The sequence below is a fragment of the Scomber scombrus genome, chromosome 22 (assembly GCF_963691925.1).
Source record: "Scomber scombrus chromosome 22, fScoSco1.1, whole genome shotgun sequence".
Taxonomy (NCBI): Eukaryota; Metazoa; Chordata; class Actinopteri; order Scombriformes; family Scombridae; genus Scomber; species Scomber scombrus.
The window spans coordinates 21,917,902-21,935,400 of NC_084991.1; the positions used below are offsets into that span (position 1 = coordinate 21,917,902).

The 17,499-nt window shown below is 38.2% G+C and overlaps 1 protein-coding gene across 1 annotated transcript; it reads right to left on the reverse strand.

Annotated features, from left to right (window-relative positions):
* Window positions 1-7,892: 7,892 nt before the first annotated feature.
* LOC134004342 (F-box only protein 15-like) lies at window positions 7,893-15,263 on the reverse strand. Its single transcript, XM_062443574.1, has 9 exons — window positions 15,052-15,263; window positions 12,760-12,864; window positions 11,924-12,160; window positions 11,070-11,270; window positions 10,861-10,984; window positions 10,448-10,530; window positions 9,754-9,899; window positions 9,438-9,562; window positions 7,893-8,159 (listed from the first exon to the last, which is right to left on the reverse strand). The coding sequence occupies exons 1-9, from the start codon at window positions 15,261-15,263 to the stop codon at window positions 7,893-7,895; spliced, it is 1,500 nt and encodes a 499-aa protein (XP_062299558.1).
* Window positions 15,264-17,499: the final 2,236 nt, after the last annotated feature.

Genomic DNA, 17,499 nt, shown 5'->3' on the forward strand with positions numbered 1-17,499 from the left:
ACATTTTAGCATTGTGTAGGAGATACAAATCAAAGTGATCTTTAAAGGCCCTAACAACCAAGTTTCTTAGTTGTGGTAGATGCAGTTTAACATGAACACAATTTCGATTGTTTTACATACAAGATTTATGTACTTCTGTTTTTGGCTCATACAGTTCTCATGACTGAGCAGCTTTTAGAGTTTAACACATCCAACTATTTATATTTCAAACCAAAATTATATCTTCTGTTAACTCTTTTTAATGCTTATGCAGTCAAATTTGCTCTACATTCCAACAAATCATCTTCTATTGTATGTCAAGCCTCAGTCTGTGGATTTATCTGTTAACTTTATTCATGTTTCATTCATGTTGCCTCACAGACAAGAATCATAATGCATATAGAGTTTGCCTTTGCTTTTATGGGAAATATAGACCTCTAACAATAATGATAAAGTGATTTAAGATTTCTTCTCTTCTGGTAAACAGTTTCAAAAATTGTCACATAGAAAGTATTTCTCTGGAAAAGGGAAGTCAGACCTTTCTCTGGACATCATTTCCATCAGTCATGTGTTTTTTTACTGTGAACTGCAGTTGCCTTTTTGACCTATCAAGGAAGAAATGTAAGCATAAACATTACATTAAATTTCTAACGTTTTTTCTTTTTATTGTAGTAATAACTAAGTTGAAGAAATATTGCCTCGCTAAAGCAGAGCGAAGCACATCCCACACCATCGATATGAATTATGCTGTTTTGTGTTGTAGCCTGATACTTTGTGCATCACTGATGTAGAGCCTCTCTGAATGAGGAAACTAAGCAGCAGAAGAAACAAAACAGGAAGCAAGTTTCTAAAAAACCTACAGACTGTGGTGTTTTGTGACAGATGACAGTAAGCTTCATAAGGAGAGAGCGGGACTGGACATTCAAGAAGAAGAAGAAAAAGCAAGCTGATGTGAAAACAGTATCTTCCTCTTTCCTAATCTGGAAACTCAAAGGTAATTTATAGTTTAAGTGTGGGATGGAATAATTTACCTGAACTGTTATTTTTTCTACATTTGAAGAACTGCTTGGTGAGTTTATTAAATAAATATTAAACACAGTTATCTGCGCTTAAGTAAAAAATCCTCGGACACTGGTGGTCGTTTAGTCGTAGACGTTAGTCTGTTTGTTTCTGCATTTTGGTATTCACTGCATTCATGTTTTCCAGTCTTGTCTGACCAATCCTTGCTGTTATAAAGTTTATTTAACCCTTGTGCCTCACTAAGGACATGTTTGGCTTTTCATTTTTTATTTTCCTCATGTCATAACATTAACAAGCATCTTTCCTTGTGAGTTGCCCCTGAGAAAGACACTTTATGCCTGTTGACTCATGATCAGCAGATGACCTCTGACCTCTCAGGTTAAGCACCAGGAATGACAATGGGGAAGTGTAGTATCTCATTATTATTTTCCCTTCCGGTTTTCACCGAACAAAAACAGCTCCCCTCAGTGTCCAACGTTACCAATTGATCATTCATGGTAAATGTATTCAGCTAGAATTCATGTGATGTTTGGATTGTCATGAGTTTTGCAGTTGTGTAAGACTGAAGCTATGAAAATAAAAGTTTTGTGTGACCTGTTTGTTTAAGCAGTAGATGATTTATAGGTAACATGCACATGTATAACAGTCATACTGGTAAAGTGGCATGAGATGAGAACTGAATACATGTTCTTCCTATTTATAATTTCTCTTATTTACAGCAAGGAGCCATAATGGCAACACTTGAGCTTTTCGAAATTCTGCAAAAATTAACAGAGGATGAGTTTAGGAATTTCAAGTGGATCCTGAAGCAGGATGACATCCTGGAGGGCTTTAAAGGCATCCCAGTAGCTCAGCTGGAGAAGGCAGACATGCCAGCCACAGTGGATCTGATGGTACAGAAACATCAGGATCATGGAGCTCTGCAGCTAACCAAGAAGATTTTAGAAAAGATCAGCAGGAACGATCTGGTACAGCGATTACAAAAATTTCAACCAGAACCAGAAGGTAGGGCAGGGGAAGGATTGTCCTGAGTTTTGCAGTGGTGAAAAACTTAAACTATGAAAATAACAAAAGCTGTGTGAGCTGTTTGTTTAAGCAGTAGATTATTTATAAGTAACAAGCACACATAGAAGGTTTTAGAAACGATTGGCAGGAATGCTCTGGTTCAGAGTTTGCAAAACTCCCAACCAGAAACAAATGGTAAGTTAATGGAGGAAATCTGAAAAACAGTGACACACGAAATGTATAAGTTATGACATGAGTTACAGTATTCTACTAATAGTAATGTGTTAACAAATAATAATGTTAGAGACTGATTTGTCTTTCTTTATGGTTCACCACCCTCACCAAAAAACAAAGCAGGATGTCAACTCACCTAAACCTAAAGATCATTAAACTTTTTACAGTCTCTTATCTCAACTAACACACACTTGGCTTTATTTTTCCAGAGGGAAATTTTCCTTTGACACACAGTGCTGCTGGATCTGGACCCCTGGACCTAACCATGACGATTTTGGAGACAATCACGGGGAATGATTTGGGACAGCTTTTACAAAACTCCCAACCAGGACCAAAAGGTAAGTTAGAGGGAGAAATCTGAAAACAGTAACACATGAAGTTATAAATTATAACATCAGCTATGAGTTACAGTATTCTAATAATGTGTTAACGAAACATAATGTTAGAGACTGATCTGTCTTTCTTTATGGTACACCACCATCAAAAGAAAGAATAGTAGGATTAAGAATATTTCTTTAATGATTCAAAGCTAAAGTGAATTTGGTTGACTGGTTCACAGCATGATAAATCACTGCTCACTTCAACCAGTTATCGGTTACATCGCTCTTCATCCTCCCCTTACTGGAAAGGAAGATAATTCAAGTCTGGTGACAACCACCTGTTGCTTTTTTGAGCTTAGTATGACTGAGTCAGACTGGTGATGGTCTGGCCTCAAGGTCTCTCTCAGGACCTGCTATACAGGAGGGTGCAGGTTTTCCTTTCCTGCACAAAGTTGTTTAGTCAGTATTTGACCAATCAATCATGTTACTCTTTGTCTAATCCTTGGAAACCCTACCAGGATCTATTGACCCTACTAACAGGGCCCCTATGTATACAGGGACATAAAACTGCCACCACAATAAGGGGGCAATTCTCTTTGGAAAATCTTCTATGGTTTGCAGGATCACTCTGTCAGCTTTCCATATAAATCTGACCCATCTTACAACTAGGCACTGGTCATGTGACAGCTTTTTAAATCAAGTCTATAAGAAACACAAATCCAATGACAGCATTTAATCTGGATTACTACTCCTGTGACACTTCAGAGTCCACAGATAAAGATCTCTGTAAAACCCCTCCAAGAAAGATGGGTAGTTCAAACAGCTGTCTGGCACATATAAGATAAACATATTGATGTTGACATCATATATCACATAATGACATGTGTGTTTTTATCACACATTCTTCCTGAACCTGATTTGGGAAAATTGTGTAAAGTGTAAACTGTTACAAGAGTTAGAACTATAACCATAAAGTAAACTATTAAGTGGCTTTTTAGAAAACAGAATAGTAAACATGCAACACATTGTATATCCTTACACATAATAAACTGTTTTGCAAAACTGACAATGTGTATTCTAACTTGTTTTAGACCTCAAGACACAAAAGAAGCCAAAACTAAAGTGGGTCCAGCAGTTTGCAGTGGAAGTGACTCTGGATTACAACACAGCACATCCTAATCTCATCCTGTCTGATGATGGGAAACAACTACATCATGGAGATGTGAGGAAGGATCTACCAAACAACCCTGAGAGGTTTAACAGTTGTGTTAATGTCTTAGGACAGCCGAGTCTCTCCACTGGAAGATTTTACTATGAGGTTGAGGTTAAAGGGAAGACTGACTGGATTTTAGGAGTGGCCAGAGAATCAATCAAGAGGAAACAAAGTATTACAACAAGACCTGAGAATGGCTACTGGACTATAACGTTGAGGGATGAAGATGAGTATGTTGCTAATGATGATGATCCAGTCAGTCTCTGTCTGAATCACCCCCTTAAGAAGGCGGGAGTGTTTGTAGATTATGAGGAGGGTCTGATTTACTTTTATGATGTAGATGCTGCAGATCTTCTCTATGCCTTTACTGACTGTTCCTTCACCGAGAATCTCTACCCATTCTTTAGCCCCTGTATTAATAAGTGTGGTACAAACTCAGCCTCTGGGATGATCTCTCCTGTTAATCATACACTGAATCTCAAGATACATGATGTTGGGAAACAGATAGAATATGAAAGAAAGAAAGCTGAACTAGAGAACATCCAGCACTTTGCAGTAGAGGTGACTCTTGATCCTGATACAGCACATCCTGCTCTCATCCTGTCTGATGATAGAAAACAAGTATGTTGCAGTGATGTATGTAAGAAACTTAAAGACAGCCCTAAGAAATTCACTAAATGTGTTAATGTCTTAGGAGAGCAGGGTTTCTCCTCAGGCAGATTTTACTATGAGGTTCAGGTTAAAGGGAAGACTGAATGGGGATTAGGAGTGGCCAAAAAGTCAATCAAGAGGAAACGTAAAAGTATTACAACAAATCCGGAAAATGGCTACTGGACTATGACGTTGAGGGATGAAGATGAGTACATTGCTAATGATGATGATCCAATCAGTCTCTGTCTGAATCAGCCTCTTCAGAAGGTGGGGGTGTTTGTGAATTATGAGGAGGGTCTGGTTTGCTTTTATGATGTAGATGCTGCAGATCTTCTCTATGCCTTTACTGACTGTTCCTTCACTGAGAAACTCTACCCATTCTTCAGTCCTTGTACTAGAGACAGTGGTACAAACTCAGCCCCTCTGATCATCTGTCCTGTCAATCACCAACTGAACCTCCGGACACATTATGTGGGGGAACAGAAAGAACAATATGAAAGAAAGAAGGCAGATCTGAAGAGCATGCAGCAGTTTGCAGTGGAGGTAACTCTGGATCCTGATACAGCACATCCTGCTCTCATCCTGTCTGATGATGGGAAACAAGTACATCATGGAGATGTGAGAAAGAAATTACCAGACAACCCTGAGAGGTTTAACAGTTGTGTTAATGTCTTAGGAAAGCAGAGATTTTCTTCAGGAAAATTTTACTTTGAGGTTCAAGTCAAAGGGAAGACTGCCTGGACTTTAGGAGTCGCCAAAAAAACGGTCAACAGGAAGGGAAAAATCAGGCTGGACCCTGAGGATGGTTTCTGGACAATATGGTTGAGGGATGGAGACGAGTATGTGGCTAAAGATAAACCTTCAGTCAATCTTTCACTGAAGACACACCCTCAAAAGGTGGGGGTGTTTGTCGATTATGAGGAGGGTCTTGTTTGCTTTTACGATGTAGATGCTGCAGATCCTCTCTACGCCTTTACCGAATGTTCCTTCACTGACAAGCTTGTTCCATACTTAAGTCCCTGTAATAATGCTGATGGTAGAAACTCCGCCCCCTTGATCATCTCCCCTGTCAATCCCACAGGTTAGATAAATCATTCTTCATTTTACCAAAAGACACTACAAACATTCATGCAGACTGTTGAAATTAAAGGTCTGTGGAGTATAACGAATAATGTTGATAAGAAAGACAGTTTTTAAACGCAACACAAAGTGTCTTTGTGTGCAAGAAAACTATTGTGACGTGCAACAGGAGAAGCAGTTTTTCACACCAACAGAGCCCTAAGAAGTAAAACCAGGCAGTGGAAGAGAAAATGTCTTGAGTGTACAATGGCCGGTGTGTAAGTCCTTTAAAATAGAATTTGTGGTAATGAATATCATTGACTGTATTTCAAATTGTGATGAATTATGTGATTGCTTCACTTATTTTTCATTCTTGATGCATTTCATTACTACTGTAATGACTGCAGTCCATCACTTTCCTCACTCTGACTGATTAACAGAACCATCAACAAATCAAAACTAGAAGCTGCAACAATCAAATTTATTGAAAATTATCTTTTGTTTTTTTTCTTTTGTACTTTTCTACTTTGGATTTCAAATGCAACTGTATGAACAAGTTGATTGATGGATTGATTGGGGCTTTTTTCACCAGTAATGTAAAACAGCAGAAAAAGCTGCTAATATTTTAGTGGAGAAGTTTGATCTTCCAGGTTATTTTTTATATTGTAGTCTCATATTATAAAACCAATGTAATGTAATCAAACTTAGAAACACTTGTGTACAAGCATCAATACATTAAACATTTGTTGTTCTTACAAATGAGATTGAGACTATTTTCTCATTTTCTGTAAATAATTGTTTTGGAATGAATCTCTTTTTTAAATTGAGCTCTTACTATTCCTTTATCGTTTTATTTATTATTATATTTGTGTATGATTATATTGTATTTTAATAACTGTACAGCACTTTGGTTCAACTGAGGTTGTTTTTAAATGTGCTTTATAAATAAAGTTTGACTTGACTTGAATCTCATTCTGCCATGTGTCTGCATTTTAAATGTACATTATTCAATTAATAAATACAAATACTGAAATATAAAATGAATTAACACTTAATATTCAGTGTTTTCTATGACAGCATCCAATCTGTCAACACTTAAGAATTTACTTCACATTCTGATCATGTGAAAACTAAAGGATTTCTAGATGTCAAACATGTCTGCATTGGGTTTTACTGCATTATTGTAAACAACTGAAACACTGCACATATAATGAGCTCATGTGCTATTGATCAGAATTGTGCAAAGTTTGGCTTATAAATGATCTTGGTAGCATTATGTAGGAGGAAATACAAATACAAAGTGGTCTTTAAAGGCCCTAACAACCACGTTTCTCAGTTGTGGTTGATGCAGTTGTACATGAACACAATGTTCTGCCCATGACGTCCAACCTCCTTGCCAGCTCTGAGACACCGCCTTGATGTTGAGGCGTTCCTGCTCAGTCCTCGCCACTTCTGCCACCACCATGGCTTTCCGCTCTTCCTTGGAGGCCTTCGACCAGAACAAGGGGGTCTCGCCCCTCCCAAGGCCTGCTGGACCCTCCTGGACTCTGCCGACTACCTCACGGTGCTTCAGCCTGCCGATTGCCATGTCGACCTCTTCCTGGGCTTTCCACTTCCTTCCCTTTCTTATTTGGTTGCCCGCTGCTCTCACCAGCTGGTCAGTGGATTCCCTCAGCTCCAGCACCATCCGAGCCTTCTCCTGCTTGTACTCCAAGCTGTTGGATCGAAGTGGCAGTTGCAGCGTGTTCCTGCCGAAAAGGCCTACATCTTGCTTGCCACTGAGGAGGGGATGCAATCATCTTCAGAGGCCACATCACCTTTGGGTAAACTATGAACTGGTAACTCCATACTTTATAGTTGCCGGGGAGCTGGCTCTGGTTGATCTTTGCCAGGCTGTCTGCGATCTGCTTCCTCACCGTCTCCCCCATCTGTCAGAGAGCTCTGCTGTATAGGTTCGGCCCAGGCTACGGATGGGTTGACTCGCCAACAGCGGGATCTCCTCACCGCCTGCGACAAAGATGGTGTGATGCTCCTAAACTGGCTGATGGAACTGGAGTTCAGTTCCTTCGGGATGAAAACTGTGACAGCTCTTTGCCATTCTGATGGCATCACTTGGTTCTCTCTTGCCTTTCAGACTACGCCTGCTACCTCGCTGATTATAAACAAAATATAAGGAATTTCAGACGCTACTTCCAAGATGAAATTTATGTTAATATTTTTCTACTGAAAACAGCTCAACACATAAAGCTTCAACAGCTTTTATTCTTACATTCTTACAGAATATGAATTGCTTTGTATAACAAAATACATTAAGAATAAACTACAAAGTAGGACACTTCATAAACAGCTGAATAAACACTGGAAAACTGCATCAAAACTGTGAAAATCATGAACTAAAACTGTGGTCCACCTCAGTAGTCAGTGCTAAAATGATTGTTGATTTTGAAAACAGAAACAGAAACCGTGAGACTGATAACAAAGAACTGCTTCTGCTCCTTCAACCACACCAGCTTCATCTTCACCTGACCGTCAGGGTTTTTGTACTCCATCAGAAAGTGCTCTCCACTGTAGTCAAAGGACAGCGTGTTCTTCGACATCGTGATACAAATGGGTGCGCTGACACACCAGAAAGGTTTCTGGGACTCATCCAGCAGAGTCAGCGTCATGATGCAGCAGTTCTACACAGCACAAGAAAGAACCATCAGAGCTGAAAATAAACGGTTGTGACCCTTCTTGACAAAAACCAAAACTCATTTTGCAGAGTCATCAGTCAAAACAGACGTTGACAGTCGCAATGCATGCAGATTGGCTGGCTGAACTGTTATCACATGCTTAGTATACTGTTACATCATGTGATTTGTTGTGGTGTGTACACTTCCTTATTTCCACAGAGTTATACTAATTTTAATGTTTTCTTATTAGTTTTAGTGCAGGTAAGCAGTTGGTGTACAGAACCCCACTAATGAATGTGTGGAGAATGTGAAGTTGTAATATTCAAAAGACATGAAGAGACAGAGGAAAAGTAAAATAATAGTAGCAAAAATACTGCTGCTTATTTAAAGATCATGTATCATGCACATTTCCAGGTCTATGTTTACATTCTAGGGTTCTTTTCGGTTAGAGACTCCATTTTTATCTTTTACTGGTCCTTTATGCAGCCCCTCTGTTCAGCTTCTGTCTGAAACAGGCCATTTTAGCTCCCGTCTCTTTAAGGCCCCCTCCCAATGACCCCTTCGTGAGATCCCTTGTTCTGATTGGTCAGCTTCAGAAAGTTTTCTCTGGCTCCGGAGACTACATAAACAAATTATAGCAGCAGGATTTCACTTATTTTCCCATTCTGTACTCGCACACATCCATACATGTTGGAGCCCAAACCAGATCTGAAATGAGCGACAACTGCTACAGAGTAGATGGCCGTTTTTGGGCAAGCATGAACAAGCTGACGTTGTCAAAAGGAGGAATTAAAGTCACTTTGTAAACAGAGTCAAGAGTCAGGTTGAAGCCCTGACTTTTGATTTGCAGGGAGCATTTTTAAATGTTAACTTCAAGTACAGGAGCTTTGACATTTACCATCTGACACAAACAACATAACATTTCAAAACATTCTTCAAAATTGCATAAGTATTGGTTTTAGATTTTTAACCTGAAATACCAGATGGCTTGTTACACATAACCATCTGAGAAAAGGGCATGCGCTTTCAAAAAAAGACTGACCGGATGAACCATCTATCATCGCTTTACCTTGCGAGGCAGCTGGATTTACGATATCACAAGATTACGTGAGAGTTCTCATAGGATGCTGATTGGTCGTGATCTTGCACATTCAGCTGTCTAACAAGGTACATTTATTGTGGAAGTATTGGACAACATTGCTAAATCTTACCAGTATTACTTGGATTGGTCTAGTACAGTGTGTGTTAATTAAGAGGATGGGGTGTGACGTGTCCTGAGTGTACCTCCACTGATCCCTCCATCCCTTCGCTCTTCCAGGGCATCTTGATGTTTCCAGAGAGGCACCTGTGCTGGGATAGGTTGGTCTTGCTGATGGCCTTCAGCTCCACCAGTCCTTCCTGAATCTGAACTGATTGCAGCAGTACAACAGACTTTAGGTTTTTACACAGTAACAAAGACATATCCTTCTGTCAGGAATTGTAATCAAATACTACTACCTACTGATCCATTAGATAAGGCAATCAGATCAATAGTTGTTCACTTCAGATGAAGTACAGTAATTAGATTATTTGTTAATAAGGTTAGATACATTTCCTGTACCTGTGCGACAGAAGAGCTGCCGGAAGTTACCCGACATGATTTCAGTGCCGGTGTTGTGCAGGACAAAGTGTAAAGTGTAGCCGTGCAGCCCAAACTCAGGGTCTGAGTTGTCAACATGTGGTCTGTCCACAGGCTCAGAGAAGGGGCTGCATGAAAGGAAAAACAGCAAAGAAGAATACTTCAGAAGAGGAACTCAAGCTTATGAAAAAGGTCACTGAACTTCTCCTAAATTCAAAAACAGAGTTGATGACTGTGTAATTAATTTGATGAATTAGCTCTTTTAAAAATCAAAGCTTCCTATTAAAAAGGACACTTTAAAATTGAAATCTCAGCAATTTTACTGTCAGGGCATATTACAAAGGATATATTCATGTCCTGAAAAAAGACTGTTTATTAAGTCCCATTAAAGCTTCATTATGCTTCAGGTTCAAGATTAAAGAAAAATATTATAACTAAACACAAAATATAACAATGGATACTTATAACATAATTAACATTTGCTTAACTTTTTAAACAGAAATTAAACGCACCACTGAACTGATGCATTTCTTACAAAACTGTTCAGACATTTTAAAGATACTTCAGACAATTAATATTATTTTTATGTTTCGATCTGGATAGATAATGCTGCAGTAATGTGTTAAAATCAGCAGGCGGAGCCCTGAACCTAACTGAACCATAAGACTGAACCCACCAGACTGGAGATCCCAGCAGACTCTTTTCCACCAGTCTGTGGAAGTGCAGACTGACCATGATGAAGGCAACACGGCTCTGACCCTGCACACATAAAAACATGTTTAACTGTACTTTTGATTATTTTCACATTATAAAAATAGATGCATACTGTCTGAGATTACTGGGAGTCATCATTTATATTAGTGACAACTGTGTGTTTCCTACTATGACGAGCCAAAATATGTGCTGTGAACAAAGGCCTATAACAGTTTCATGTCTGTGCCTGAGTCACTTTTACAATCGACTGATCATTTGAAGAAGAAGAAAAATGTCCAAATTCTGAGATAACCATTTTTCAAAATACATGCCAACTATTTCCATTTGATGGAATGGTGCAGCCATGAAAAAAAAGTGTTAAAGAATCATATTTACCCTCCAGATGCCAATGATGAAGCCTGATGAAAAAATGATCAGTTTTATCAGTCCGTCTGTTCCTGCGAGGCGACCAAGATGGGTCTTCATGTCCAGCTTCAAAATCAGGGAGCGCCATCCAGGCCTGACAAATGAGAAAGGACTGCAATGGAGTGGTGGTGCAAGAATTAAAAAGGAGGTGCAGAGGAGGTAGAGAAGGTGTTTCTTACTTCCTGACTTTGGGGCTCTTCAGTGCATCCGTCCTGACTCCGTGCAGCTGGATGTTGCTGATGTTTTGGTAATACGGGAGGCTGCCTCCACTCCAGCGGACGATCACAGAGGACTCGAAGAAGTAGGCTCGGCTCTGCTCCAGCCTGCTCTCCTTTCCATGACGATCACACACTGTCAGCTCCCAGTTCACATTCAGGTTCCTGGGAAGGATTCAACATAATACTCACAATATTTTTAAACTGAAACCTTCTACTCAAAAGTAACATTGCAGTTTAATCTTCAAATGTTTTTATTGTATGTACAGGCCTATGAAGAGTCATGTAAAAGATTTGATGCAATCTATCACAGGGAAAACTAGCTTTTGTCAGGGGGGCAAATATTTTTTTAGAGGGCCGGACTTAATAGTAACACCGGCTGCTACTGGCCTACCACTGGTTTACAGTCAATAAATGTCTTCAATAACTGTGAGAGGAACTAATAAGCTTGGTAACACACAGTTAATGCTAGTTAAGTGACAGTAATAGCTCCAATTTTGGAAACTCTCTTTGTATAACTGCTCACTGGAAAAATGTGATAAAAAGGTGGCAAACGGTTGAAAACCACTGCTTTCAAAACAATAAAGCCATGATAACCATCCACACAGTTGACTAAATATGATTATGATGGATTATTCTACCACCACAAGTTTTAAGTCTCTAAATGAAATAAAATTGATGGCTGCTGCCTGGAAAGTTAGAAATAAATCTAAAATTTGATGTTTTGTTGTGAAAAATTGTCTGGAGTAGAAGACACTTTAAAAAGGAAAGAACAATATCTTCTGTTTAAAATGTCAAAAATCAAATTGTCATCGTACCTGAGGACCCACTCGGTCCGCCTGGGCAGCCCCGTGTACGGGCTGATTTCTCTCCGCTCTCTCCTCCACTTGTTCAGCTCTTGTCCAGCTATAGATCTGAAGTACATCTTCTTCCAGTGACCTGCTGACCAATCCTCCATCTCCACTGGTTCCTCCTTCAGTGCAGCAGCATCCAACGACTTCGGCTTCCATGTTTGACCCCCAAATTCTGACATGTAAATCTTATGCCACATGACACTGCAGTGAAAGAAAGTCACAGCTGAACAGAGAAGTAGGGAAATCTACTATGCGATCAAGTCCTAATTTTCTTCTAGATTGTTCAACAAAAGACAATTCCTAAAGGTATTCTACATTATCTCTGGAGTGAAATGTCACTCTGATTCTGACTGATATATTATTATATATGACATCATTAGATTATTAATAGTGAAGCATCAGTGTTAGAGCAGCATGTTACTGTTGTAGCTGCTGGAGGTGGAGCTAGTTTACACTACTTTATATACAGTTAGACTAAAAATCGGCATAAAAAAGCTGTCAGGTCCCTTTTTTCTCTGCTATGTCAAAATCATAACAAGCTTCCTCAAAAACGAACCATGGATTTTATGTCCCGTTACACCCCTACTTAACCTGCGAAGCTAATTTGCTATTACAGATGTTCTACACCTATCTATACATTTCACTAGTTAATAAAGTAACACCTAATGATCTGAACTAGCTAAAATGAAATGCAAGCATTAATAGTGTTGTCTACAAGATTCAGCATTTAATATTTCAGGAATCTCCTGGACAGTTAAGACTTCCTTATAAAAAAAGAAATGGGGAACTGTGTGACTTACTCATCATTGGCAAGCTGATGGAAGAGCTTGCTGACATGGCTGACGCAGAATAGCGAGGAGGCATCCAGGTACGACAGGATCTGAATCAGAATCTCAGACGGCAGCCTGGCAAAAAAGGTAATTAGATGTTACCTTGAGTTAATGATGTCAGTGTTTTTTATCCACTAACCTTAGCACAGTTCCTCTATATGACCACTAAGAGGCACCATGATGTAGTGTCTAGAATGAGAGTGCCTTTCTGCACAATTGGCTGAATTACACTCGAAGCAGGATACGCGACACAATGTCGACCTTTCAAATCTTTCAAAGTTTTGCAGCAAGATGTTCTAATGCCTCACTTCATGGTGGTGGCTCAGGAGGTAGAGCGAGTCATCCACTAATCAGGAGATCGGCAATTTTCCTTGGGCAAGATAATGACACCCAAATGTATCCCGATGGTGATTCCAGCAGTGTGTGATTGTGACTCGTGGTGTAAAAGGGCTTTGAGTTGTCGGAAGACTAGAGAAACCCAATGCAAGTGCAATCCATTTACCATTTAATCACTGTATGGCATTGTATAGACTTACAGAATAACAATAATGAAACAAGAAAAAACATCTAACATTATGTGATTGAAGACTCTAAAATGTGAATCATTTGGTCCTACAAAACAGAACATTTTATATTTTGAGGTTTGGGGCAGTCAAGTGGATAAAATAAAAAGGCATCTGGTTGTTTTTCACCATTTTCTGATGTTTTGTTGGGCAAATTATTAATTGTGAAAAAAACCAGTATATTTAACTGATACTGAAAAGCAATAGTTAGTTGTAGGCCACTTATATTCTGTTTAACTGTTTTAACAAGGTCTGGGATATAATTCAGCCTTACAAATCAAATACCAACAGTTGCCCAGCAGATGGCGCCATTTTGATTATATTAAATGCTTTGAAACAGTCCAGACTATTTTCAATACAAATGCCTCATTTTGATTCAGTGCCTCAGAAAGCTTAATTTCTTCCATCACTGTATTACTATTAAGATATATATGTTTATATTAAGCAAAACTGGGAAGTAAAGGATTAATATAAAGGTCAATAGATTGTTGTTTATTACTGTTGTTTGTTCACAGTGTTAAAAATTACTTACAAAAATAATAAAAAATATCAAATATGGTGCCAGTTTTATTACTTAGATAGACAAATTACTTAACAGATTAATACTGTTCATATATCAACTTCATGCAACAATAAGTAAATAGGTCAATTACTCAATCTTTATAAAATTAACCGATTTTAATCATTTTATTCTTTGTTTTGGTCAATTATCAAGTTAAAAATGTGGTTCTTATATCATAATGACAGGTTTAATTGGCTAATGATTACACTAATTAAGTATAAACAATAATGTTAGGCCTATGTGAAACATTTTTTGTTGCTGGGTAGTCAGTGATATTTCCTTATTGCTTAAATTCTGCAGAAAATGGCTATTATTCCCTTCAAACTAAAGTGATAGGTCTATTTCCAATGGTAGAATGAGCAGATTTCTTTTTTTAGATTAACACTTAACCCTGTATCGCCTGTATAGTTTTAGAGACCTTTAAATCATCAGTGTGATCATATTTCATTCCTGAAAACCTGATGTATATACAATCAGATACATGTAGTACAAAGATAAACCAATGCAATGTTGAATTAATAAATATTTAGTAGCTTATTTTATGGTAAATTCCTGTTGAAAATGTGTGAATCAAATTAAACACAGCAGGTACAGAAGTCATTTATCTGTAAATCTGTCAATTTTCATTTTATTTCATTTCATGCATTATATTATATTATTATCATGCATAAAAAAGTTTAAAAGGTGTTGTTATGAGCTTTATGCAGGACCTTAAAAAAGTTGTATTCAATATGTTTTCATGTGTTTTAAAAAAATCATGCTATGAAAAATAAACTGCAAAAAATTCTCAGTGTATCAAATATGATACAAAACAAAACTCATAGATGCAAAGTGTTATTTAATTAATCTTTTTTAATTACTTGTCAGAAGGTCCAATAAACTCTAGTTTCAAAGAATTTTAATTTTCTGGCAATTATTTGATGGTTCAGGCATTATAGGGTTAAAAACAGTTGCGACTGCTAGGTTAGCTTACCTTTCCACTAAGTTTTCCTTTGGTAGAGATGATTTCACTTTGGTAACATTTTCTCTGGGTTCTTCTGTTTTTGCTTCTTGGAAACTGGGATGCAAAATTTTGGAAAAATTAGAACGTTTTTGTGAAGTTAAATTTTTAATAAAAGTGTAAATGGCAGAATTCACCTGTTATCCATCCCGTTGACCTGCCTCGGTGCCATGCTCGGTGCTGCTGCCTTCGACCATTTCTTCTCATTCTTCCCGCCCTTCAATCCTCCACCTGGACGCGGGTTTCCTCTACCACGAACTGGCTGTCGTCTACCTGGAGCAGGTTGGCCGGGTTGCATATCCAAACCTGCCAGGAAGCTCCGGAAAAACTCGCCTCGACCTGCCGCCATTGCAATTTCTTGAAGATACCGCCACTCTCCACTTCCTGTCCACTTTTTTGTGTGACGTTACTAAAGATGACCACCAGGTGGCAGCCGAGGGATGTTTCTGTTTTTGTAATTTATCCTTTTGCTTTTTTTGATCACCAATAAAGTTAAGATAATACAATTACTTTTCTGTACATATAAACAGTTTTTTTTATTATTGCTTTTGTCAATGAAATACCTTGTTGTAAAGCCTATATATGCTGTTTAGGCCACAACCAAGTTAGTTTAGTCATCAATCTTTACCATCTCTCACTCCAATGCAACTTGTTTTTCTTTGCATCCCATTAATGAGATTGTATTTGGAATTGTTACTGGAGTTTTTTATAGTAATAATAACAATAATAATACATTTTATTCGTAATGCACTTTACATTTGACAGCAAACAAAAAAACTAACATAAAACATCATTAAAATAAGAGCATAAAAGCAGCAACCAGTAAGGTTAATTAGAAGTCAAAGGTTCTGCTAAAAATAAATGTTATGTCTTTTTTAAAACAATTGTCTGTGGTGTCTTCAGTTGGTCAGGAAGGGCTTTCCATAGAGGAGCGGCAGCACAACAGAAGACCCGATCATCCATGGTGCTGAGCTTAGTCCTGGGAGGAGGAGGCGATTGGAGCTTGTAGAGATCTTGTTGAGGTTAGTGGGGGGAGTATTTCCTTCAGGTAGAGGGGGCATTGCTATAGATGCACTGGTGAGTCAGGAGGGAGAGATTGTATTCAATATTGGCAGAGACGGGGAGCCAATAAAGTAAATCAAGATTGGGTGTGATGTGTTCATATTTTCACACTCTCATCAGGATCCTTGCAGCGCTGTTCTGAACATACTGTAGTCAATGAAGACTCTTGCTAAGGATCCCAATGAGAAGTGCATTGCAGTAATCCAGTCTGGAGGAGACAGAGGCGTGGACCAGCTTTTCAGCATCAGATGAGGTGAGTTTGGCAATATTTCTGAGATGGTGAAAAAGGTTTGTGACTAATGAGAAGAGGGGAGTGTCCTGACTAGAAAAATAATGCTGGTAATGGAGGCTGACTGGATCTGGTATGTGGTGCCAACTAAAATTGCTTCAGTTTTGGAGCTCTTCAACTGGACAATGTCATCAAGCTTAATTAAATTTGAATTTATGGCAGAGCTGTTGTATTAGTTTGCATGATATCGCATAGGTGTTCCTAATAAAGTGTCCAAACTTTTCGACCCATCAAAAATAGATGCAGATCTGGTAACGTTCAACATCCACCCTGTTCCAAAACCAGAGACTCTTGATTGAAAAGCTTTGACGCAGCAGATCAGTGCGTCAGACTGAGTTTTGGGTTGATTTACAGCCCATTCAATCATGGGTCTGCTCCAAGAAGCAATTTCACAGCAGCATTTATTTGTAGCTGCAGAGCACAAACAACAATCCACCACCCCAACCTAAGCCTGTTCTTTTGCAGCACTATTTTGCAGGTTTGCAACATATTTAACTTGCTTTACTATCTTCTTTTCAAATTATGTCCCTTTTATCTGAGCTTTATTCACTTTTCAACTCCAGACAGACACTTTGGCTTCTGGTCATGTGCACAAAAGACCCATTTGTTAATGAATCCATACTTATCTGGAAGTAAAACCTTGAACCCTATCAAGCCTGGAACATGTTTATATATATATATATATATATATATATATATATATATATATATATATATATATCATATCACAAGTTTTAACAAGGAAATGTATCCAAACCTTCTTGGAATAGGCTGCTACTAGTGTTCTCATATCTTTAACAAGTTTAAAAAGATGAGGTGACACTTTTTTCTCTGCTCACACTGTCAAAAAAATAAACAACATAAAGATAGTTACATACACTATGTGGTAAAAACTCATTATTTTACATGCATTTCCCATTTTTTAAATAATATTGCATTAGAGTAAATTTACAGTCAATGGCTCTTTTTCTAGATTTTCTGCCATGAAATTCTATAATTCACCAAACCAGTCAAAAATCTCTTTAAAAGAAAAGGCTGACACTCGTTATTCTACAACTTGAATGTAGAATAAGCGTTTTTACAAGGTTTTGTTAGTAAAAACACACCATGAAATTAATTTCCCATTCAAATTTCACAATGAAACCTATAAATCTTTCTTACAAATGGGGTCACTGATCATACAACATGAATGCATTTATGTTATGTCCGTAAACATACATTAAAAACTGAATAT